The sequence below is a fragment of the Magallana gigas genome, chromosome 4 (genome assembly GCF_963853765.1).
Source record: "Magallana gigas chromosome 4, xbMagGiga1.1, whole genome shotgun sequence".
In the NCBI taxonomy this organism is placed as follows: Eukaryota; Metazoa; Mollusca; class Bivalvia; order Ostreida; family Ostreidae; genus Magallana; species Magallana gigas.
This window is the reverse complement of record NC_088856.1, coordinates 27878725-27904227: the sequence shown is the minus strand read 5'-3', so window position 1 is coordinate 27904227 and position 25503 is coordinate 27878725. Positions and strand designations below refer to the sequence as shown.

At 33.3% G+C, this 25503-nt stretch overlaps 2 protein-coding genes across 2 annotated transcripts in view; one reads left to right on the top strand and one right to left on the bottom strand.

The window, feature by feature from the left end:
- Nucleotides 1-21141, bottom strand: part of LOC105340067 (inositol-pentakisphosphate 2-kinase) — a 41890-nt gene extending 20749 nt beyond the window's left edge. The window contains exons 1-6 of the mRNA XM_011445904.4: nt 20990-21141; nt 20224-20301; nt 19604-19702; nt 16009-16075; nt 14750-14910; nt 14134-14229 (exon numbers count right to left, since the gene is read on the bottom strand). Coding sequence (XP_011444206.4) covers nt 14134-14229; nt 14750-14910; nt 16009-16075; nt 19604-19702; nt 20224-20301; nt 20990-21139 — 651 coding nt within the window. The 5' untranslated portion in view covers nt 21140-21141. The remainder of the gene's footprint in view (nt 1-14133; nt 14230-14749; nt 14911-16008; nt 16076-19603; nt 19703-20223; nt 20302-20989) is intronic.
- The window catches only part of LOC105340065 (aldose reductase-related protein 2), a 56109-nt gene that overhangs the window by 15204 nt on the left and 15402 nt on the right, over nt 1-25503 (top strand). The window lies entirely within an intron of this gene.

Sequence of the window (25503 nt, the reverse complement as noted above, 5' to 3'; positions counted from 1 at the left end):
ACGATTTCAGAAGACCTAAAGAGGAGGTGGGGTGGATTGCGGATGAAAGGTGGGGGTGTGGGGTGGGGTTCAGACATATTTTTTGAAGTTCTGTCACTGTACAATTATCCCATTCGAAGCTTCAATATGACATGGAGTTTCCATTAAGTAACTGAAGACCTAATATATACAGAGACCCATTCAGATGTTGTTTAAACATTTGAACAAACTTTCAAGTCCTTTCTTTTTCGGTCCTCTTACAATGCAACTGACCTAGAAACCTTTAAAGCTGACACAAGACTTGAGCTATAAATAACTTAAATAATTTACTGGTAAACACAAAAGCAGACCTTTGCAGGAGCAAATGACAAGAATTTATAATTATAATGAATTTCATGTTTAGAACTTATTACAATACCTATAAAAATACTTCATTTGCATATAACTCATATATCATATGCCATGAGTTTCCGCAAAAAGTTTGGCTGCAAGGAAAACAATTAAGGCCCTTAGCCAGCCTGATCAGGATTCGGTTAAAAGCAGAATCGCTTAATTTAGTAAATAAATTAAAGCACATACATTTAATGGCGAAAATTTATTCCAACAGATCCTGTTTTTGTCTTTGTACATGCATGACAAAATAAGACTCTCTAAGAAATTTATATGAAAGAGATTGCTGTTCAATAAATTTAGTTTGGTTAAATACCGTATCTTTACTTTTGGTAGTACAACTGCATGTAGTTATTAAACGATGTGTCATTATAAGGATTCCTAAAATAACTCATGAACAATGAATTACGATATTCAATGTGTTCAAAAGTTCATGCAAATCTGATTATTAGAAAAACATTTGTCATGAATCACATGTACAGTTACTAAAAGCTCATGAAATTCATGTCATTTTTTATATATACACTTGGCTATATATACAAAATTTCCATGCAAAACTCATGAAGAAGTAGATTTCTATCCTAAAAACCTAGCTATGATAGATTCCGAACTTTACACAAAATGGAGGACAGTCATAACTAAAATGTGAACAATGTATGTCTCTTTTTTCTCATCGATTGGAAATTCATATCTTTTGGAAAACTGTTCGATGTGGTGACAACATTTTTTGTTAGGCATTAATATACATCATTATTTCACTGTTAAAAATATTAACTTAAACAAGATTTATAACAAAATTATAAACATCTACCGGTATGACATCAATTACTGTATACAATTGATTTCCAAGTACACCGACTTAAAATTCACATAAACTTAACAATCACCAATAGTCTTTATTGTTCTGTTAATAAATCATAGCCTCTGTTTGGTAGTAAACATCCAGATGACCTTGACATTGCTATAACCGTGTACTGTGAACTCTGTGTGACCTCTCATGTAAGGCGAGATCAGGACTGAAATGTGTTATAGAAGTGGCTGACTGAAATATGGTTTGATAATACTAATGCCCCTGTGATGCATTATGTTCCAAGTACTTAATTACTGGCAAGAAACATTCATGCATTTACAGCATTCGAGCCTTATATAAATACCGACTGCAAGGGTACCAGGCAAAACAGTATGAAATTAATGTAGACCAAACAGGTTATCGTTTCAAAGACGTCATATATACTAAGGTTCCCGGTGTCAAATGGTTTCTTTTATATATTGAATGTATAAGACTTGGGCACTGTCGACACATTATAATTAAATTCTGGTTGTGAATAACAACATTTATCCACAATAATAGATCAAGTGACTTATCATGAGAGTTAAAAAAAACATAAATTAATATTTCAGTCTTGGCTAATTACTGCCATGATTACAGTGATTACAATAGCTCTGTATGAGTCAAAATACATTCTGAACGTCCAACAAGTTCATAAAAAAAACTGCTTAAGAATGAAAACTTAATTTTCTCGTTCAATAGAGTAAAAAGTTCAATGATCGAAACACTTTATTGTTTTTCTTTAAATTGAGAATCACGCAGACAGATTTTTTTTTCTCAAAGATTTCAATATGTTTCTTCTTCTTTGACATATAACACATACTGCAATTAGACTGAAACAGAGCATAGTCATTGTATTTTGAAAAGCTGCACCACGATTTTGCTTCCAGCGTGCGGTAACTTAATTTAAAAAATCCATTTTGCAAACGTGATCATACTAAGTGGAACAGTCTATGAGTGAAGGACATTCCTTATTTTTGTAACGAAAAAAAAAATCTGTTTACAACAAAAAAAAGAATCGCAAAACCTTGACAAATGAACAAATAAATCTGAGTCAGGTTTGTCCTTGGCTATTGGCAGAGACAATCTATATTTCTGATTGATAAATCAGTTCATTCAGTCTTTGTCAGTTTCTTTTTTATATAATTTTGTGTCGGTAATATGGTAGAATAATAGGTCTTTAAACCTTAAAAACGCAAATATATTCCTGATCTTTCCTACCTACATTAGTCTATTTTTTTTTACTGGTATTCATTTTTTTATGAACCACTACAGTATAAAAATGGATCAAAGAAAGATATTTTGGTCTAGCTGCAATATCATTCACAAAAAACTTTTTACATAGGATTGCTGGTAGCCAGCATTGTAATTATGATTTTTTTTCTTCATATTTCAACACTATATCAATGCATGTGGCTTAAATACCAGTATATGTTTACCCTTATATTGCTTGAAATATAATACAATTAATGTATCAGACTCAAAGAGTTGAAAAAAAATGCATCTTTATATTCAATACATCATTTATTAATTACATACTAGGTACTTCTTTTAATACTAAATTGTAATTAGTAAGGACATCAGGTTAATTTCATAAAATAAAACCAAATTCAATAATATCAATCCATATTTTTATTGAAATCTAACACAATCTACCTGAGACCACGTAAAATAAAACTTCCTATTTCAATTATATTCAGTACATGAATCCTTAGTAATGCTCTGCGTCACACCTGACTTTAAATACAGATTATTTTTACATTTTTTTAATGTCAGTTCCCAAAAATGCATTCACATGCATTATATTAGCTCGCTTAAAACTGCAATAACACAACGTTTCTGTAAACAAGCTATACCACAAGATGAGGAAACATAACCCCAGGAACAATTAATTGCTGGAATCATTTTAGTTTTGACCAAAAAACCCTTACAAACCTAATTAAAACAGTTTAACAATGGCTCTATTGTATAATTTTGAAAGTCATCAGCATTAATCAATTTGATAAATACATATTGTATTAGACAGCATTTGTTTTTTTGAGAATTCAACTGTTTAAATATAATGCTTATGAACTCTAACTTAGTTAAATATTTTTCAATTTGAATTTAGGGAAAATTTGGGCAACAAGCCTCGATCTTATAATAAAGAGAGTAATTAAAGAGAGTCACAAAAATTTTTATGAGTATACCCAGTATTATATTGTTTACTTTCATAATACGTACATTTAGTATATAGATTTATTCTGAAATTGTAATTCATGACAAGGCTTATAAATAAAACAGTAATGATTATCATATTATATTATGGAGGTAAACATTTTTCGTAACCATAACAATGTAAAATAAAGGTTGAGACCAAAAGAAACGAAACAAATTAAAGGTAAAAAAAATAAAAAAAAAATAAATTAGGTTAAGAAATGTGGTTTTACGCATGTCAAAAATCTTCAAATAAATTTAAAACGCAAAATGAACGTAACACAGCGTCATTGAATCATGTTCGCATACAAATTGTCAGGAAAACATATCTGCGGTTCTTTAAGAAGCCAGCTCTTTTAGGTAACGTGATAAATCAACTCCGCTGTCACATAATTAGTTACGACCATCTTTACCTGACCTGTCCAGTCAGTATAGCTTTTACAACTGTATTTTTTGCGCAGTTACTTAATGGACGGACAGGTGATCTTATGAGGACATTTATCGGTAAAATACGGACCGATCTCATCTCCACTCTGAGGACATGACTCCTGTATTACATTGGTCAGGATCTTAAATAAGAAGGCTTCCTTGATTACGAAATATTGTAGAAGTCGACTTTATTTTTAGTAATTCTTACCCACGTTCTGCAGCTCAACAGATAGAAAATATCAGTGTATTTCAGGAAGTCATTAACTCACAGTTTGCATATGTACCCATATTAACCCTACCCTAAAGAACTGTAAATATGTCAAAATCAATAGCATACCAGTATCAGCACTTAATTAACTCATTCATAAATTAATTGTTTAATAATTTTTTTCTAAAGTTATATTAATATATTTTTGAAATTTATGAACACCTAGGCTTTTCCGAGAATGTTAAACTTTTTGAATGTAATATTTGAATTTGTAATAAAAACAAATTACAATTAATGAGCTAGATAACAGATCTACACATTTACTGCAAAATCATCTTGCATTGAAAACTTGATAAAAATCTTCCTTTACATTTTTAGCATATGTTTTGTTATAATACAACTTCCCATAATTGAGTTAATTTGGTTTTTTTTTTTTACCTCTCTACAAAAGTTGCCAAAGTGCAGCAGATCTGACTGATAATGCCATAAATCTAGGTCAAACACGAGACACTAATACTAATCCTGAACAAAGAGCAATTGACACCTATGAACAAAAACTTATCATAAGTACATTCAAAGTCTTTATCTGATTAAAAAGAACCTTTAATCAGTATTTTCCCCATGCATGCCAAGTGAATATGCATGTATGGTTGATTGATTTTTTTTAGCTAAATTCACAAATATTTCATCACTTAAGTGAATTCACATCTTGCGCTGTTGTGGTGCAATACACCATGACAAACCTGTGCCAAGTTAAACTTTAAAGTACCTTTCCTTATCAACTTTAATTGAGTTTGTACCGTCTAAAAATAGATCTGATGACACAGAAACTAAAGACTTTAGCCTCTAGATGAGAGATACTTTATTAAATGGGACAACGTCAAACAACACTTTTACCATCAAAATTGAAACGATCTTGAATTCACAGCTTAAATGCTGTTTTAACATATTCCCTTATTATAGACAAAATTATACACTATACCATATAAAGTAAAAAATTAACCCTCACAGTTACTCTTTAAAAGCTATAATTTTACAGAGTGTACAATATTCCATTGTGAAGATTCGGCAGTATAAACAACATCTAAAACCACAAGCTGTGGACAAAACCACTATAATGGAAGTTTTCTCTTCATGCTGATCATGCACAGAGTGCAGCTCTTAAAGCCAACCCTAGTGCATCCTGATTCCTGAGTGGTCTAATTCAATAGCTGGGAGTCACGAAACTGCATTTTATTGTAACCATTATTACCCCCTCCTTATGTTGTGAATGTGGACTGAAAGCTTGTAATGCAAGCTTGTAATCACATAAACATCATAAAAATATGCTAGGGATTTTATCAAGTTCACTTCTCTTGAAATCAACTACCAGTATTCTAGGGCGAGCAGAAAGTACACTTTCTGACATGTTGATTTTGCCAAACAACACAAAATGAAACAGTAATTACTACCATTCTTAAAAATTAACTTAAGCTAAAACAGAAGCAGAGCCAAACAGTTTTTTTTCTGTGGTAACTAACAATATTTTTAACATACTGCAAACCATGAACTTTTATTAGCGTGCAAAATTTTTTTTCACAAGGTTCGTCTGTAGCGAATATTTCTGGCCCGGAACCAGTATTTACCATAAAGTTGTAATAAAAAACAGGTGTGGATAAGGATTAGTTGCCGCGAACCAGTTCATCTCTGCTAAATCGCGAAATTAAGTCGTCACGAATAATAGTTGGTTTAGAGTATACAGCTTAGCCCTAGTAACGTAGAAGTCAGTCAGATGCTTGCAGATGTACCATTTACCGATTCTGTTTTGTCCATGCATTACTGTCTTAACAAATTAAGCACTACAATTAATATTACCAATGTATTAACACAAACAGACTAAAATTTCAATTCAAATCATATACATATATTCATAAAGATGTACATGTCTCATTTGATTTCGCTGTTTTTGGCATTAAAATTCCTTCTAAAGTTCTGGCTAGTACATGCTAGACCATTAACTAAAAATAGAATTGTTACGGTAGTAAAAATATATTTTCCTTTTTTTAAACAGTTGACCCTGATTGCCTAGAAATGAAAAATACAAACATTCTGCAGAAATATTTATATTCTCTTTTAAAAATTTCATCACAAAAGTTATGTATTAAAAACATTTTAGTAATTTTCGACTCTAAATATGAGTATATTCTACAATGTCTGCTTTTAGTCTGGTCGGAGTCAAACTGGAGTTTGGATGTGTTTCACAGTATAAATGTTAAATATATAAAAATTAATTCACACCTCCCCTGATACAGAGGATGCCTGCTGGGGAAGACTCTTCATTCTAGAACAGGACCCTTGCTATCTCTGTCACGTACACTTGTTTTTCTGACGCTTATTTGAGGCTGACACGTGAGTCAACTCCGTCTCCTACAGATTATAAGTCGATCCCTCTAGGTGTGAGAGAACAGACACCTATCACTTCCAAGTTCAGGCAAATTCTATAACCTTTCCATCCCACTCGTACTGGTCGATAACTTCTTATAATTACCATACAAGATTCGAAACCCTGTGCTCCTTCAGGGAACTCCAAGGGAATATCTCTAAGGAGTGCATGCATTAATCTCATATTTAAATTAGACCTCCTTTGCAAAATGATATGTTTTACTTGGTGTTTTATGATTTACACATAAATATGTATTCCAACTAAAAGTATTCATTTCAATTTTTTTTTAAACATATCAATATTCTATTGACAGACAAGTTAAGATTTATATGTTCATTAATCTATACATGTACTACTGTATACACTTACCATATATTACATGATCATTAATCTTCGATTAGTAAATTTGCCAATTTTTGGTGTCTCTATGTACTCAACATTTCAAATACCTTCAAGGAAGTAACAAATAAATCATGTTAAAAAAAAGGGTTTATCTAAAATGGTAAAATCAACAGTCTTGAAAGACAGTTATATCCCCCCCCCCCAAAAAAAAAATAAATATATTGATTGATTTCCTACGTACTGATAATATGCCTTCACAAGAAAGGTTGTAATAAACTTAAATATGTAAGTAAAAAATAAGTAAATGGTGTTTCAATAATTATCCTAAAGAATCAAGGCTATCCATCAATGTTGCCTCCACTCATAATCAATCCCCCCATCCTATTCCTTCCCAAAGTCTATCTTTTTTTGTTCTAGAAGTTTTCCATCAATCGTAGAATAATTAAAGATGGCTAAATTTCATGATGTCATCTTTCAGGTGAACAATCTTCTAATTAAGCAAGGATGCTACTAAGTCCTGGCAAATCAAAGATTAAAAATAATCATTTTACACAGGTGCAGGTGTGAATACATGCCGAGTCTGAAGAAAAGAAATTAACGGTACATCTGCATCAATTCAATAAACAGGATGTTATGAACATGACAACGTCTTTTGGTGTCAATAAGTTCATATATTTAAGTTTCGACTTCCTTTCATAATTATCGGCTCTTAGACTAGAACATTCTGATCAGCAAAACATTTGTCATACTAATTTAACGGAAAGGATTGCTAATTTCTATTCATGATTATTGTCTCCATTGCAAGACAATGTCGCTTTTTGAATAATATGCCATTACACATTTGTCAAGACTAAAAAGCCACTCTATAAGCAGATCAAACATCTACGGGTCAATAAATTCATTACAACTTCATAAAAACTTCTGACACGTCAAAAATTATTGCTTGCAAGACGTAAACACGATGGATGGTGACTACCAGGCTTGGTCATCCGAATAAGAAAAACCACAAGTCATATCCCAAGATTCTAAAGTGTCTCTTACATTGCCCACTTCCTACGAAGATTATGATTTATTGCCCAAAAGTTACGGCACCGTCTATATGTATGACCTATTAAGTCCTGTGTCGCAACTATTCTTTCAACAGTAAGAAAACCTCGCCTGAATGAACACTGCTCTATCTGTTTCAGACTTATGTTGAGTCATGGCGCAATTGATCAATTACCTACAATTTAATTTTCAAAAATTGTGAACTGTTGAATCCAGTTATTAGTACAAAAACTTTGATACCTCATATCCTAATATAATATATTATCATATAATACATAGTTCATACAGCATATCTATCAACAAAGAATATGAATCTATTTAGTAAACCACTGGCTGAAAAATTTACAAAAGATGGATAGAAAAACATAGTGTTTTGACAATTAATAACATTATAATGATGAGGTTTTGGTGGTAGCAATTTCCATCAATCATTTTACCATAATGACATGCAATGACTATTATTTGGATTTTAATAAACTTCACAATTTCTGATATATTCCACCTAAAAATCGATCAGCAACGTGATTTCACTTCGAGAGATCAAGAAATTTGAGAGATCGACGATAGAGCCATTGAGTGTCACCAGTGTATTTCACCTAAACAATAGAAATTACGCTATTGTGACGTGTATACATATAGAATGCAAACACAAGCAGATTAATCTCTAGATGTTTCCCCGTCATGACAAACTAATGTGTTTGATTGACATATAAACACATTTCATCCATATACATACATACATAGTAAGAGTTTTTTCGTCAGGTTTAATGCTGATATGCAATGATGTTTAACATTACTAGATAATTGTGTTAAAAAAGTAGTTCAGGTATTGGTATACACCAGCAAATTTTCTATCAAAACTGAATTCCAAAACCAAATTTCTAAACTTGAAGACTTGTGTATGATACAAATTATATAACGGCATGTTGTACCCTGAATATTAACCATAATATTAATCAACCACTATACAGATTGAAATGTTTCAATACAGATGATGAAAAGACATAGAGCTTTTGAGACCAATCAAATATCAAATTATTAGGAACCCAAATCCACCTGCTGCACTCTGCAACCTGTATCAGTATCGTAATTTTTCAAGTTTCATTCACAGTTTGCTGACTTTTCCTTAGAAAGCTACTCAGTATGTGTTAATTGCTATATGGTTGCACAGAACAATATTACTTTCCAATCAACACCTACATACAGTATATCTTCATTATTCATCATCATTCATAGTCCTATGATCAATCTTTCCCCAAAACACGTGATTCAATAGTATAACAGGACTGCCACGACCAGTGATGTCAAGTTGTTCCACATTTCCGTTACACAACTTTTTCAGGATATTGCTCCTAATGGCGCTTCTATTTTTTTTTTTCGGAGCAGATCGACCTTGTATAATCATGCAAAACCACAAAACATCAAATAACTGGAGAGAAAACAAAACCAAATCCTCGAAATAGCTTGATCTCTTATCCATTAAACAAGGACTTTATAACAAAAATGTAGATTCACCCATTGATAAAATTTTGGTTTTTTGTAAGAAAAAAAAAAGGGTTTTACTGAATCAACAGGAGAAAAATTCTATATACATGATTTACAGTCAAGTCGTACACAGACCAACTCGTATACAGGTCAACTCGTATACAAACACTTCCGCATAAAAAAACAAAAGTCAGCTCGTATACAAGGTATTTTTGAGTCATTAACGTTAGCCTATACTAATCACCGTTCTAGACAATGAAAGTCATCTTTTGCTGTAACATATTTTATGATATTTTCTTAAATACTGGTACATCATCTGTTGTAAGAATATTTGACTCATGACTGGCGTGCAGCATTTGTTATATTTATTATCATATTAATATTTCAATTGACATAAATTATATAGGCATATGAAATTTTTGTATACGAGTTGACTTTCTGTTAAACACACCAGGAATTTTTGTATACGAGCTGATTTTTGGTTGTTTATACGGAAATATTTGTATACGAGTTGACCTGTATACGAGTTGGTCTGTGTACGACTTGACCGGACTCCATATACATTAATGTTACAGCTGCTATATGTTAACCTCATTCTTGATAATCTTTCTGAATTTTTTATTCTCACAGTTAACAAAAACAAAGCCAACCCACAATAATTCCAATTTCTGTCAGCTGGACTTCTGTATATTATACAACAAGGTGATAATTAATTATATATACATGTAAATGAAGACATTAATTGAGTTGTTTCAAAAACGTGCAGACGTCACGTGTAAATTAATTAAGACAACACAAACAAGCCATTCCAACTCTTTAAATCTTTGTTAATGGCTCAAAATCCAGTATTTTTCTCTTATAATTTGCACTACAGAGAATTCTTATCAAAACAAAAACAGGAAATAGTGAAAATCACGTTATCGACCCCTTTGTTACATAATAATGACTTATATGACATGACTTTGTGATCATTATAACTATTGAATGATTTATAAAAAAATTCTCATAATTCTACTTAAAATTTGAATCAATTTCCTGATTCAATTACCAAGGGGTATAAAGAACAAGGTAATAATCCTCTCCCAGCATGTAAAATTTTTTTCATTTCTTTCATAAACTATCCCTTAATTATTAAGTGTTGAACAATGGCAATTTGCTATTAATAACTATATTGATACCATCTACAGGGGCTAAAATTATTCAAGTTCGTTATTCAAATAAAAGAATTTAAGCAGACTTTATAGAAGCTGTAGGTTTTTCTTGTCCAAACAAACTGCTACATAATGTACTGTTAATTGCTCTAAGTCCATGTAATTATTGACACACATGCACAGTGCTACAATGGTCGACTAACACAGCTAGCAACTCCTGGGGATTCCAGAGCAATTTAAAGCCCTTGTTGTCAAAGTGTCTTGTTTTTCTATACTTAGAGTCTGCATGGCCCTATTTTCACACTTTATTGTAAATGCTCCCTAAAGCTTGCCAATATTAATTAGTTTAGAGTAAGTATGTGATAAAGCATGATCTCTTTAAACAAAAGTGTGGAAATCGTGACAACTAGTTTTTGTTAATCTGTTCTTTGGTTTTATATATCTAATCTAGCTGTTCTATACCACTAGAATTTATTTGCCAAAGGGATTTTTTTTTATCAATACTGAACTAAATCAGGAAAAGGGTTAAATTTTCATATCAATACAGAAGCACAAGAAATGGGCAGACAACTCTCTCAAATGGCTTTACAAAGGAAAGCCTCCGAGTATATATATTTTTTTCTTCATAAAAGCACATGTATTCCACAATATGTACATGTACCAATCATCTTGGTCGACCAGGATATATATCAAAGTTCTGAATCATAATCACTCAGATCATTAAGGTCACACATTGAACTCCCCAGGGGTCAACTATGGCATAACCATGTACACTATAAACATAATGTACAACTACATCTGCACATCTATATAATCATTACCCACGTTGACCCAGGCCTTTCAACTAGTACAGTAAAAAAAAATACACCTGTATCTTCAGGTGCAATAGGGCTGATGTCCAGGCCATTGATGTCAATCACCCAGTGGCAATAGTATACACTGCCCAGATGATATCTTGGGCCCCGATCTGCCATCTTTGTAAACAACCCGACCCCCAAGGTGTTTGGGTCCTTTATCTTGACAAAAATATTTATTTTGGGTGATAGTCTTCATCTTTCATAAGCTGCCACTTAAGATAACAAAGGCCCCAGATTTATCCCCTGGATTTCCCCCTCAATGATCCCGGAGTCCCCCTGTCATCAGAAAAACGACAGGTGATAAACGACCACTAAACAAGTACAGCGGTGGAAGGACATTAAGACCAAAATGAACAAGCGACTTTTTGTTACAATATCTTGAAACCATCATAATTCTAATGCTCAAATTCTTGTGAAATAATGAAATTTTCTGTTAAGTAAATGTGATTCCCTTGCTTTTATAAAAATCATTAGCATAATTCAGGAAAATAAATTCAAAGTGAACAAAAATTATCCTACTGAAGAGTATACGATTCTCTAGTCTGCTTTCTTTATAAACAATTGATGCTATATGTACTGAATAAATCAAAAGAAGTCCCGATTAATACATTAGGAAGTATTTATTCATATAATTTCTGGACAGCTATCACACTTCAAAGTGTGGTATGTCCCTGGTTTTGTTGTAAACTCATGAAATTTAATTGATACTTTTTTATATTTTTCATATTTTTCACATTCTTTTCTAAGCTAAAACTTTTTTAGGTATATTTATCAACTATGACCCAATATGTAAACATAACACATTCCGAAACAAAAACTCTGGGTGTAACCCATAGTACTATTATTGTCTGTCGTACTCATTTAAATGTCTTTGCCCATATCACTACTCATATGTAAATTTTCACCTTTGTTAAAAAAAAAATAACCTTCCTAAACAAATCCCTATCTGATTGAGGTAAATATAAGCCGACGTAAATTTCCAGGTGAAACAGAACAAAACCCCCACAGGTAGGTAAAAAGAACGCTTTAAATTGACAAACTGGATGACGAATCACAGAGCGAACAAAGGAAGCTACTTAAAGAACCTGTCCAAATGATCTGAGTACGAGGATCTCGCGGAGGGTAAATAACGTAATCGCCGTGACCCAAAACCGAGATCTCCTTTTCAATTGGAAATAAATAAATCCTTCTTTAAAGATTGGATGTCACCGAGTTTATGAACACCGTCGAAAGCCAGGATTAAGTCTGGGCAGTCAACCAGCGTATTTGTAAACATCTGAACCTGGCCGATAACCAGAGGTCATGCTAGCAATACAAAGACCCCTCTATTTCAAAACATAAACTTCAGACAGGGTGAATGAACAAAAGGCTTCTTAAATCTCCAAATAAACAATTTAAGATATTTTTGATAAATATACAATGGACTTCTATGAATTTGTTCTTCCCTCACTCATAAACAGTGTCTAAATATATATAAAATGTAGCCTCTTTTTTTCTATGGTCACTCCTTCTCTTTATTTTATCAACCAAACGGCCTACTTATTTGTTCAAACCAGTAATGACTGAACAGATTTTTTGGTAAGGTCACGAAGTAAAACAGGAATGAATAAGAACCCTTCAATATTCACCATTGATTGACCAATTTTCTCTGAATCAATTTTGCAGACTGATCATTAAAATTGATGTAAGGGCCTTCAAAGTTTTTCTAAGAACATACAGGTCCTATCCCAATATATCACATGACCTACAGCAATCCTATCTGTAACAAGCAACTACAATAACAGCTGTTGGCTTTGACAGCATTTCTTGTCATGCACAGCTAATACACGCTGCATTAGATACACTGTGTCAGACAACGCCAGACTCATTAAGATCATTTGTACCCTGTTTTCAGTATATTACACTAAATAAGCATGTCTCTCACAAACATTATTATACCGGTAATTATGTAGCAAGTTATAATGATCAGCAAACAACATATGGGCACAATGGTTATCATAAAATACTGCAAAAGGCTTGATAGTTAGAATTCTCTTGCCCATGTTGTGAAATGTGATGCTTACATGCATCTCTCTCTCTACGCCTGTGTGTCTGTCTCTCTCCTATCTCTGCACTTAAATCTTACACCCCTTCCCTTTCAACTGTTCCGGAATCAGTTGTCAATCTTTCTCTTCCTTAAGTCTCTATACCATTCACTTTCCTAATCAAATTTTTATTTCAGATTTTACACTTCTAACTTTTTATCTATCTATCATTTGTTTCTTCTTCCCATCATCCATGGATCCACCTCCCTCCCATTACATGTATGTGTTGATCTTATTATACTGTCAGCTTATTAACCGCATGCAGACATTTATTGACAATGCTTCCATTGTTGTTATGTAACATTAAATCAAGCAGATGCTCCCACGGAGAAAGAAAGAGACCACTGTACGGCCTCTGTGCAATATCTTTCCTGTGTTTACATACAAGATAGGGAACAAAACATCGAACACCAAACAAGTTTTCAAAACACTTGATATTGGATAATGGCATCTATGCAGGTAGCACAAACAAGATGACGTCTTTACACCAGAAAAAACACATTACCTCATTCTCAGTATTTTGGGGTACAATTTGGGGTTTGCTTTTCTGTGGTTTGAGGGGTGCTGGGGTACCATGTGGGGAGAGGGTACAATTTCATTTATTTTCATGCAAGTTTCACTGCTCTATATGTATCTAATGAACTTCATGCACACAACTTATTTTCTTGCTTAATGATGTACATTTGCTTGGTGCATTTTCCTCCAATTTCTCACCTTTAATCTCTGGTGCATGCAGAATTTGCAGACTCCAGTTTTCATGGTGGAAGAGTCGTTATTCAGTGCGGAGAGAGGGATAAAACCTTTCTTTGGCTGAAAGGAAACACATTGCACATTAGGTAAATGGTTCAGCTGAAACGCTCGATTTTACCAACAGTACATGTATTGCTAGTGTCAGATTTAGCAGTGTTTCTAATCAGGGCTCTAATTACAGGTGACAACTTACACCTGAGAGAGAACACGACTCTGACTCAGGTATTCCGTGTTTCTCCAGTTACAGCCAATGCAACTCTAACACAACAGATGTGAAATGTACATGGGTGTCCTAACACAAAGCAAAACAGTGTTCCGATAGCGTGTGTTTTGAAATTGATAATGCCCATATGACAGATACTGAATGTGGTCTTGTATATGATCAAGTGGTACTGTGACGATATAGATACTAAGTGGTTACAGGTTCAATTACATATACAGACGAAATTCTCTCCTCTATATTTACAGATTAGACAAAAGTGGTCAGAATTGTGCCATACAGAAGTAGCTTCGTCTTGAATTTCTGCTCTAAAGGCGAGATGGTTTTCCAAGTAAACTTTAAAACCATACTGTTACTCACCTTAATTTCAACACTGATGGTGGGAAAAGCGTCGGGGGCTGAAGACGATATACAAGTGTTTGTTGAAATATCCGTGACGTAGCAGAAATCGGGTAGCACCAAAGCTGAACAAGTGGCGGGGTCGACAGTGCGGAAATCATCCTCCTGTACACGTTTATGTGCTGAAAAACGATGAACAAAAAAAATTCGCTAATCAAACAGATATCAAAACATACGCAAGAAAATTATTGAATTCTTACATTTTTCTAAATTAGTCAATTACTTCTTCAATATTTTGAGCAATTAAAAATATTCATTCACAAAGAATTTAAGAATCAACGGTCAGAACATCCGTAATTGTTATTTTAGTACATGTACAGCATATGTAACTATCAATATAATAATTGTTTATAAAGAAAACGACTAAGTAAACATTATTAACATGTAGATATCTGTTAACCATATACAATATATATCCTTATCCAAACCAGTTCATTACAAAAATAAAATTATTTTATGAGGGGATTATATTTCTTTACCACCCGATACAATCCTATTTCCAAAGCAACGAGCTAGGTAGGTGTATGTATAAACCCCATGTTTGTGTGTAACGTTATTCTAAAACCATCACTTTTTAACAATTTCAATAAGGAATATAAGTATTAATTACTAGTAAGTAAATTTATTTTTAGATGTTTTATTGTTATTTCCAAGCCTCCCTAGTCTATATTTGGCATGCAGGTACAGAATGTGTCACATGACAAACCTCGTTCACGCTTCAACATGCTCAAGAATGCTACGGCTAGAAAAGATACAGTTAATAAAAAAAGAAAAGATATGTGTCACTGTCAAGTTTAATGTTTAATATTAATTATAGTAGTCATTTTCCAAAGTTAACCAAAAATAAAGAGTGGAATGTCTCAAGGGAAGTTTTTAATTATGACAGATAATTTATAACACGTGCATGTGTACGTTGTATTAAAGTTTACCTTGAGAGAACTTGGAAGAATGGTGCATAAATGTTTGTAAATTTTGAAAATTCTGTATCAATTTTTCATCAGTCCATTTGGGCTAAATGACCCTTATAAATGACTGTCTGACCCCCCCCCCCCAAATCAATAAGACCAAAAAGTGGTTTTATTAGAAAAACAGAAGTCTTTGTCACCCCCCCCCCCTCCCTCCTCTTCCACCCTTTCCAAATTTGCCAAAACAGACTCCCAACCTTTTAGCCCGCCTACACGTTGTATCTAATGAACGTTGCCCCATGGCACACACGTTACCTGTTCGTATGTGTTTGATCTCTTCCTCAATTCTCTCTGTGAAACCTTGAGGTATTTCTCTGATTTTCTGAAATGAGAGAACTTTTATTATAATAAATAGCTTTCAATATGACTCATTGGGTAGATTATATATCTTACTGACAAAGGGCACTTAAGAATAATGAGTTCTATCCAAGGACACTTGATTTCATCCTGGTCCGCTTTCCTGAGATGCAATTATCATGATATTGCTTAATTCGGTAAAATCTGTAAGTTTTCTTATCTCATTACTTTTCCTTCATATGCAATGTGAAATACATCTTAATGCATATATTAATTTCAAGATTTCAAAGTACAACAAATTTGAGGGATTTTTGAAAACAATTCCCACTTGGCTCTTTTAAATCATTGTAAACAACAATAACTAAGTTGACACTTGTTTACCGAATGTTGACATGTGATGGGTTTTACCATCAATATGTGCATAAACTTTCATGAGTGCTGGTACATGTATTAGATTGATATGAAACAGTCATTTAACCCATGAAAAGACTTCAAAGTACATATTGAACCAGCGCATGTTTAGGACTTCCATCTGAATTTGAAATATCCATGGTATTCAAAGTTTTGATACTTGAGATTCTGCAGTTTATGACAGTACATTTAAAACTTTAAACTATTTCATGGCCTAGACTCCAGCCCAAAAAATATGTAGGTCCAACCAAAGGGACTCATCACTAAGTTTTTCAACTTTTTATATCTACCACCTCTATACAATAGTGTATTTAATTGTATAGAGGTGGTGGATATAAAAAGTTGAAAAACTTCGTGACGACCCCCTGTGGTCCAACTCTGGCAATTCATCTTACAGTGCACTGTATAAATTTATTCACAAATAAATGCCAAAGACAAATGGAAAAAATTGTTTGCAATTTCAACTCAATTATTATTTAATAACGATACATATCAACAACCCATAAGTACCATTAGTCATTACATTACTCAATAATTGCATGGAACATGGGGGAAAAGATGAAATATATCATTTAAAGCAATATGAGCTGTAAAACTTAAAATTCTCTTTTGCTGTAAAAACCTGCTAGTATGATAAGTCTGCATATAACTTAAGTTTTTATGATAAATAAGACTTGAAAAAAAAACATTAATGTTTATCAGAAGAAAGATTTCTCTTCTGAGGAAAATATATAGCTAATAAATTTCTGTACAGGATGACAATAATTCAATTTTTCTCCAATTAAGGCTTCTCAACGGCTTTTCCCACAAAAATTTGGCAAACAGAGATTTATAAACCATGATATTTTTCGTCATTTTAGTAGAAAATAACATTTTCGCATAAAAAATTTTCAACATAAAAAATTTTCAACATGAAAATTGCAGCTCATATTGCTTTAATTATTTCCTTTTTGCAAAGCGCAAAAAGTATATCTAGTAAGGCAAAATGACAAAAAAATCATCATCTATAAAACATATATTGGCACTTCAAACAAATAGTCTTTTTAAATCAGGCATTTAAATATTGAATTTGTAAAGATTATTATTCAATTTGGCTTGCACAGACTGAAATTCTAAGAAAATAATATTTATTTAAAGCAGTCTCAAATGTCTTATTTTGACTTGCGCAGACTGAAATTCTTAGAAAAAAATATCTATTAAAAGAAGTCTCAAATGTCTTTTATATTGGCTTGTGCAGACTAAAGTTCGAAGAACAATAAAATTTATTAAAAGAATCTCAAGTCTCAAATGTCTTTTATATATATGAATTACTCGGATCAGATAACAGTTCAGCATTCTTAGAAGCGAACTGTTGTAGAAAAAAACGTTCTGGAAAATCCAGTTTAAGTTGAGTGACTGAGGAAACGATGACAATCCTGTCTAAGCTAGGGTGTCAGATAAACCACTGCTAACAATTCCATGAGGGAATAAATGAAACACGAGATAGACAGCTACGAATAATTGTTTCTGATCAACAACAAACAATAATTGCGATGAATTTTGTACTTGTTTTACTGTAGGGAGATTAATTTTGCTTGTTAACAGTTATGAAAGTGATTACACAGTAAATGGTGATCCAAATCCAGGACATTATTAATGTCGCCCTTCATACAGATATGTTAATAATGTACTGCACAAATAATTCCAAGCTAGAAGCAATTTTTTTCTCCCTTTATGGATTCCCAAAACTGATAATGACCTGAAATAGTAACATCGTCATTCCTATTTCCTACAGTCTTGTCTAGCCTTTAGATCGCTCTAATTTTGGCAGCCATGTTTTTCGGATGCCTTTTTTTTCTCTTTCTCACAGAACAGCATACCGGTATATTGACAGATATCAGGAGAAAGCCAACTGTTTTTGAAATGTCTCTTGTCTTCATCTTTATAACAAGAGCACAGTAAGAGGTTAAGTAAAAATACAACTCAGAGTGTTGGATAACATATTCTCTCTCTCTCTCTCTCTCTCTCTCTCTCTCTCTCATTCATATGCATAATGCATCTGATTCAGGAAATAACTGAAATATTCTCAAAGGAACATTTTTATTTTACCTAAAAGAAAAATGTATATACCTATTGATCCCTTTTCTCCATTAACAAAATCGGAAAACAGGAAAATTAGCCTAGATTTAACAGTGCTTGAAGCCAGGGGATGTAATTATTCCCCGCTGATCAAAGATTCATAGTGGCAATAAAGAACAATGCAATTAAATTGCAATATTTATTATCCTGTCAGACAAATATCATGCTGGAAGAACATTTTTCCTGTTGATTTTACAAATTATGACTAATTCAGAACTGTAACTGAACTTTGATTGAACCCCCAGACATAAAACACAAATCATACAGAGATGGTAGAGAAAAAAATGTTCCTAACCATGAGATAAAGCATTCCCAAGAGTTTTAAAGCTTAAAGCAATAAAAATGCTATACTTATTTACCACGTACATTCTTAGTTTCATTTTCAACCCCCCCCCTCCAAAAAAAATTGACTGCCCTCTGATGGCTAGGTTGAGTGCTACAGCCATGCAGTGTCAGAGAAACTGCCCAGATCCTGTTTATTTCAGATGTTGGTGTTGAGAATCAATATCTACACTCATAAAACTGATAAAACTTGGTGAAATTGAGTATCAATACCGAGTCTGGCAAGAAAATCCATTTCAAATCTACCTTTTCTATCTTAACAGTTTCTAACAAAAAAAAAGTGATGCATTTTTCCTGAATGTGTAACTTGTATTATTTCTGTATGGTGCACAAATGTATTTCTGCAAGGCAAGGCGAGGAGAGGAGAGGAGAGAGTTTCCTGAAAATGCCTAGAACATGCATACCAAGTAATGACCAGTATTAATGACATTTCACAAATATAAAATGATTCTGACCTCTGAAATCATAGTATTGTGAGGTACCTTGTATGCAATGTATATACAATTCATTTAATAGCAATTGATTCTGGTAACATTGGTTGATTTTCGTTATTAAATAGATTGTTCTCATTATCATTCTCATTCTCTCTCTCTCTCTCTCTCTCTCTCTCTCTCTCTCTCTCTTATTAACAAATTGAACAAAGTGATTGACAAACAGACAGACTGGTCTGACTTTAACTTACTGGAATCACAACAAAGGCATCTGTCAGAAGGGGGACCATAATGTTCTTGATGTACTCAACATTATCCTCCAGAGATTGGTGAATCCATTTTGATCTCTCCTGAATACAAAATAAAGTCAATATAAACTCTGATATTCTTTACTTTTACATTTTTTTTTTTAAAAACAATTATTGATTTCCAATTCTATTCTAATGATTAATATATAGGTGTACTTAGATGGTATGTTGCATTATCAATTGATTTTTATAAAAGGATAATACGAACAGCATTAATATTGCAAATCTTAATCATGCATGGTTTAAATGAACAAATAAATGAGTGAAGTGTGCATATTTAAAAAGAATAGCCACCTGAGGCTGCACTGTAACTGGGGTACTGCTCTTTTGTTGAGGGCAAATTGACATTATTTGAAGAAATATGATATAATGTAAATTGTTTCAAATACATCATTTAATTATCTACCTACTAGAACTTAATCAAAGTATTTCAATTTGAAAGAGAGCAGTACTGCAGTTACCTTGAAGGGGTCTACAACATGTTGCTAGGATAATCATGATAATCAAATATTCTAAAAAAAAAACAAGAATCAATAAATTGTAAAGTATATAAATGTCTATACCTGAGCACGATGACCTTTGTTACAGCCCTGTTTGCCGGAGTACTTGCCAGCTTTCATAAGACGATACACTTGTTTCTCCTGAGGGAAAAAAGAGTGTATTGTGTGTAATTTATAGTTAATGGGCAAATCGTGAATTAAAGAGACAAACAAGTGACGCAATGCTAATCAAATACGTTGTTGAATAATCTTATGAAAAAGATTTAATAAACACCAAAATAATTACATATCTAATTTAAACTTTAGTCTATTACTTAGAAAACCAAGTAAAAGACTGTTCAATTTGAATTCTCTCTGTTATCAACTGTCAGACTGTCTCCTTTATAATCAAAGACAGAAAAATTTGGGTTATACACAATTAATACATGCTGCTTTGTTAGATAATTGAAAAGTAGAAGACAATCGCAGTTTAAACTAGTACTAAGCAGTTTAGTTTGAAAAATCAACATAAAGATACAATGTTATTTTCTTGAGAGCATTCTCCCATTTATCTGTTTCAAGTAGCTCTTCTATAACTCAATATATTGTACATATGGAAATTGATCCGATTCATCGATAACATCTCTGGCAACGTTCTGCACTCTCACATGTGGAAAACATCACTGTATCGCTGCATAACAATAAATGTCACGCGGCTCGAACGCAAATTATTCAAAGTGGTATGATGTTATTTAAGGCATAATTCATTCCCTTTAACTAAATATAAACTAGTAAAATACTTTTTAGACCTGAAGCGTATTAGTCATTCATTAAAAAATAAAATAATTACCTTTTCTGTGGCTAAAACAAGGTTACAAATTCCTTCACCTCGGTAATACACATTTTCACCATCCGCCATTGTGCATTGATTATGTATACCTAAGTCGCCTCCTATAAAGAAGAGTTCTATACTATAGACAATAGCTGCAGAATTTTGCATTTATAGGCCATATTCTTTTTTTCCGGGAATTCTGGCTCCATGCCACGAAAAAAAAAATGTAAGGTCACATTGCCCATTAAATTGAATGTTTAAGATGTGTATAATTTCAAAAGGCATAGAAATAGCAGGTAAATCCTTACACGTCGTGCTTTTTTCCCCTAAGAAAAACTGTTTAGCTACCCTTTTCAACCCATTTCCCGCGAATTCCGGCTCAATATACCACAATTAAAAAAACATGTTAAATCATATAGCACTAAACTTTACATTGAATGGTTTAAATTATTGTAAATATATAATTTAAGAAGGGTTTCACAACAAAATCAGACCTTTTTTCCAAGAAAAACTGTTAAGCTACCCTTTTCGACCCCTTTTCCGCGAATTCTGGCTCAGGCCATATATATACATGATATATATTACCACAAAAGCATGTTAGATCATATAGCACATTACATTGAATGGTTTAAATACATGTATATAATTCCAAAGGATTTGTCTACAAACACAGACTTTTTTCCGAAGAAAAACTGTGTTAAGCTACCCTTTTCGACCCCTTTTCCGCGAAATCTGGCTCCATAGATCATGTATATCACATTCATTATATTGAATGGTTTGATTAAATACAAATAGTTTTAAGAGGGTTTGACTACAAAAACAGTCCTTTTTCAAATACTAACTACCACTTTCCCTGGGTCCTCATTATCGGTTCAGGAAAAGGGGGAGGGGAGGGGGTGAAAAAAGGTACATCGCCATCATTTATCTTTTAAAATTGTGATATATAATAAATGGCGTAATTTTAGTTAGAACACAACATTTTATTTTAAGTTAATAAACATTTGTTGGAAGATAATACATTAACCTTTTCGAGATTTTTTTTTTTTTTTTTAGATTTTAAATATTTTATATCAGATATGAGATGATATATATTTAATTGTTTTTAAAAAAAACTATGCTTCAAGTACATGTTCATCAGGTGCGAAAATCATGGAATTCTCCTCAGGAGACTCCTTTTTATTGTAATAAAAAATGAAATAAAGTAGAGTTGATCTATTAAAAGCGGGAGCCAGGGGTAGCAAAGGACCTTGCTCTCCATAATATAAATCTACATGTAATTTAATGTGGTCCGGTGGTTTTAGCGCTCGGGGATTCAATGCCATTAGCTTAATTGTAAATTAAATAACTCTGCTTTCAGAAAGGGGGCGGGGGGTGTAGATTCCCCTTATGTTGATTTGCATGTACATGGAGGCTAATGGAAGATGGGGGGGGGGGGGGGGGGGGTAAGAAAGTTTGGTTTATTTTTAAAATTACATCATTTACACAGATCGAACAATGGTTTTGCTCGATAATACATCCCCACCCAACCTCTTGATTAAATTTACCTCTATCCCCCCCTCCCCCTAAGTTTTACGTACTTTATACCTAGACTTATCGGAAGCTCTATATACCGTGTTTGATAAAAACTTACTCTAACTGATCGTTCCAGAAATGTATTTTAACTACACATAAATAAATAAATAAATAAATTAAATTAAGGAAAATAAATATATGAAAGTAGAACGTATAATAGTATTTTATATTCAGTTTATATTCAAAACGATGATCGCAGAGATGTGATAGGTAGCTACAGTGTATATATAGACTAGTTTTCGACGTAACTGCATGTACTATATGGGAATATATAAACGTCGGGACCCTGCGTACGTTGGCGGCTGGCAAATGAATGTGCATGTACATTTAATTGTGATCATACGCGGGTTCAAAAAACTTTGCTCGATGGCCACTGGTGGGTTGGTGGGGAGGGGTGTGTGTGTTAGGGTCCGAGTTATGAGTTTGTACCCGGGGACGGGGGGAGGGGGGGTGCGTTTTTTTCTTTGTAAAACACGCACTGGCACATGACGTTATATATTTTTCTTGTAATATCATATGTATTTTATTATGAGAAAAATGCTTGTATATAAAATCAGGCGCCTGTGATATTAAATTAAATATCAAGTTAAAATAATCCGGCCAAGGAGGAGGGGGGGGGGTGTCTGGACAAGCATGAATTACATCAACCCCCTACATCAGAAGAAAAATTATGAAAAAATTGAGAAGGAAATATTTCATTATATACTTAAGCCGATAAATCACCTCAGAACAGGTACGTATTCACACGGAGACGCTATAGTAAAACTTCTCATGAATAATTTATTATATCGTGACACAACAACCTATTTCCGTGTACCGAAATCCGCTGTCAAAAATCAAGCTGTATTTTTTCTTCTTTTTACGTGCAAAACGAGGCACACAAATTAAATGACGTCACTTAATTTGCATTAGACTTAGATAGATACTATTCCATAGTTCATAATTAATACTAGCTATAAACATATTTTTTTTCTTTTTTCGTCTTGTAATTTATATCAGTTTGCGTGCATTTCTGAGAGAGAGAGAGAGAGAGAGAGAGAGAGAGAGAGAGAGAGAGAGAGAGAGAGAGAGAGACAGACAGGCTTATATTCCTGGCCCCTTTTTATCGTATACCCATGTCGTCCCCCTCTACACACACTATATTCATGCAACACCCCCCCCCCCCTCCCCCTCTTATTTACTCTTAAATAAGACTGGCACTGCACATGCGAGTCTTTCTCCCAATTGAGCCTCTCTGCAACTGGAGAGAGTGAAATAAAAATACTGTACAACAGATATGCTAAGATTTCCATACAACCATGTACACAACACTGCACATTCTGGGTCAAATTATAAATCTGATAATGGCCCAAGAAACTATTGGTCAAACATTGAAGACAACAGAATTCCCTATCTAAGACTATGATTTTTAAATGTAATAATTTGTCAGATAAAATTTTGGATTATTACTGTTCCCATTGAAACAAACTTAACATTTTTTTTATTTTATTAAGCATTAACTGACACCTAATTTGGCATGTAGACTGCATGAAAATTGAAAATATTTGTATGTGAAAAAAGGAATGGAAGGGGTTGTCTCAAGGTTTACTCATAACATGTATCCTGCAGAACCCTCACTCATAGCAATGAGAGGTCAGCAACATGCCCTATCCAGAAACCATGGAGGTCCGACAGTTATTATAAGAGTTTGCCAAGGAGGGTCATCTTCGCTGGCAAAGGGTTTTCGGTCCACTTCACTGCCCCGTCTGTGACATATTTTTGAAAATATTATAATGTAAATTAAAAGAAATTTGAATTCCGCAGGGTGGGGTGGGGGGGGGGGGGCTTAACCCCCTTGATCCCCCTCTAGATTCGCACATGAGCGAAATTACCATCAGCCATATATAATGATCAAAACAGGGATTTTTTTTCAAAAGCAAAGAGTATTTGAGTGTTGACAGGCTGAGTTTTGTCCACAAGCATGATTTACCAATACAATTAGTACATAAGTATCCACCCAAATGTAGACCTTACCTCAGTACTTGGATAACTCCAGTAATAATAACTATGATGTTTTAAAAATTATGAGCTTCATCCCTATCCATTGAAAAAAAAAAAAAAAACAACAAACAAAAAACAGCCAAGGGTGGTGGTGATGATTTTGTTTTCAGCAAGATAAAAGTTGTCATGAACACCATGCTTACAAATGATAGGTTTTAATCGTATCATCATGAATGTGTAGTTATGTATTTACCTACACAGTAGTGTATACCATAGGTCTGAAACATAACAGGAATGCTGCTAGGCTATTGGCAGTACATGTTTATGTAATCACTATGGGCCGTTTCTAATGTACCTGTAATTTAGTTACTGTCCTATAAAAAGGACTGGTTTTATCTCAACATATGGAAGATCTCAGGAATAAAGATTTTGTCAAAAGTACAAACTAACACACAACAATTTGGTAATACCTTACACTTACTATGGGCATATTTTTACTCAACTAAATTAAGAAGTACCGGGTAAATGAACAACACCCCCCCCCCCTCCCATTGCTTCCCCTCTAACATATGAGTTACATACATTTATATCAATTATAAACGAATTCACTATACCATATTTGATAAAAATTAAAAATCACACAAGTTTATCTTAAGATTGACCTCTTAAAATTTTACTTGTCAAATATGTTGGGTCTGCTGTCGATTTCTCTTTTCTTCTTTTTTTTTTTTACCCCCTTCCCCCTCCCCCCAACCTATCAATCAACCTTATCTAACAAGAAACTCAATTGTGAAAACATGTCTTCAGACATGAAACTTAAAACCAAAGCTTTTTAGAAGACCAGAATAAACCCATTGCGTACACAGCTTAGTACATTCACGGGCCAGGCCCATAATCTAGTCCATCAATGACTCAAATATATATCTTTAGAGTCTCAATCAATAGAGTTCATAATTCGCAAGAATGGTCTTTAAATGAGC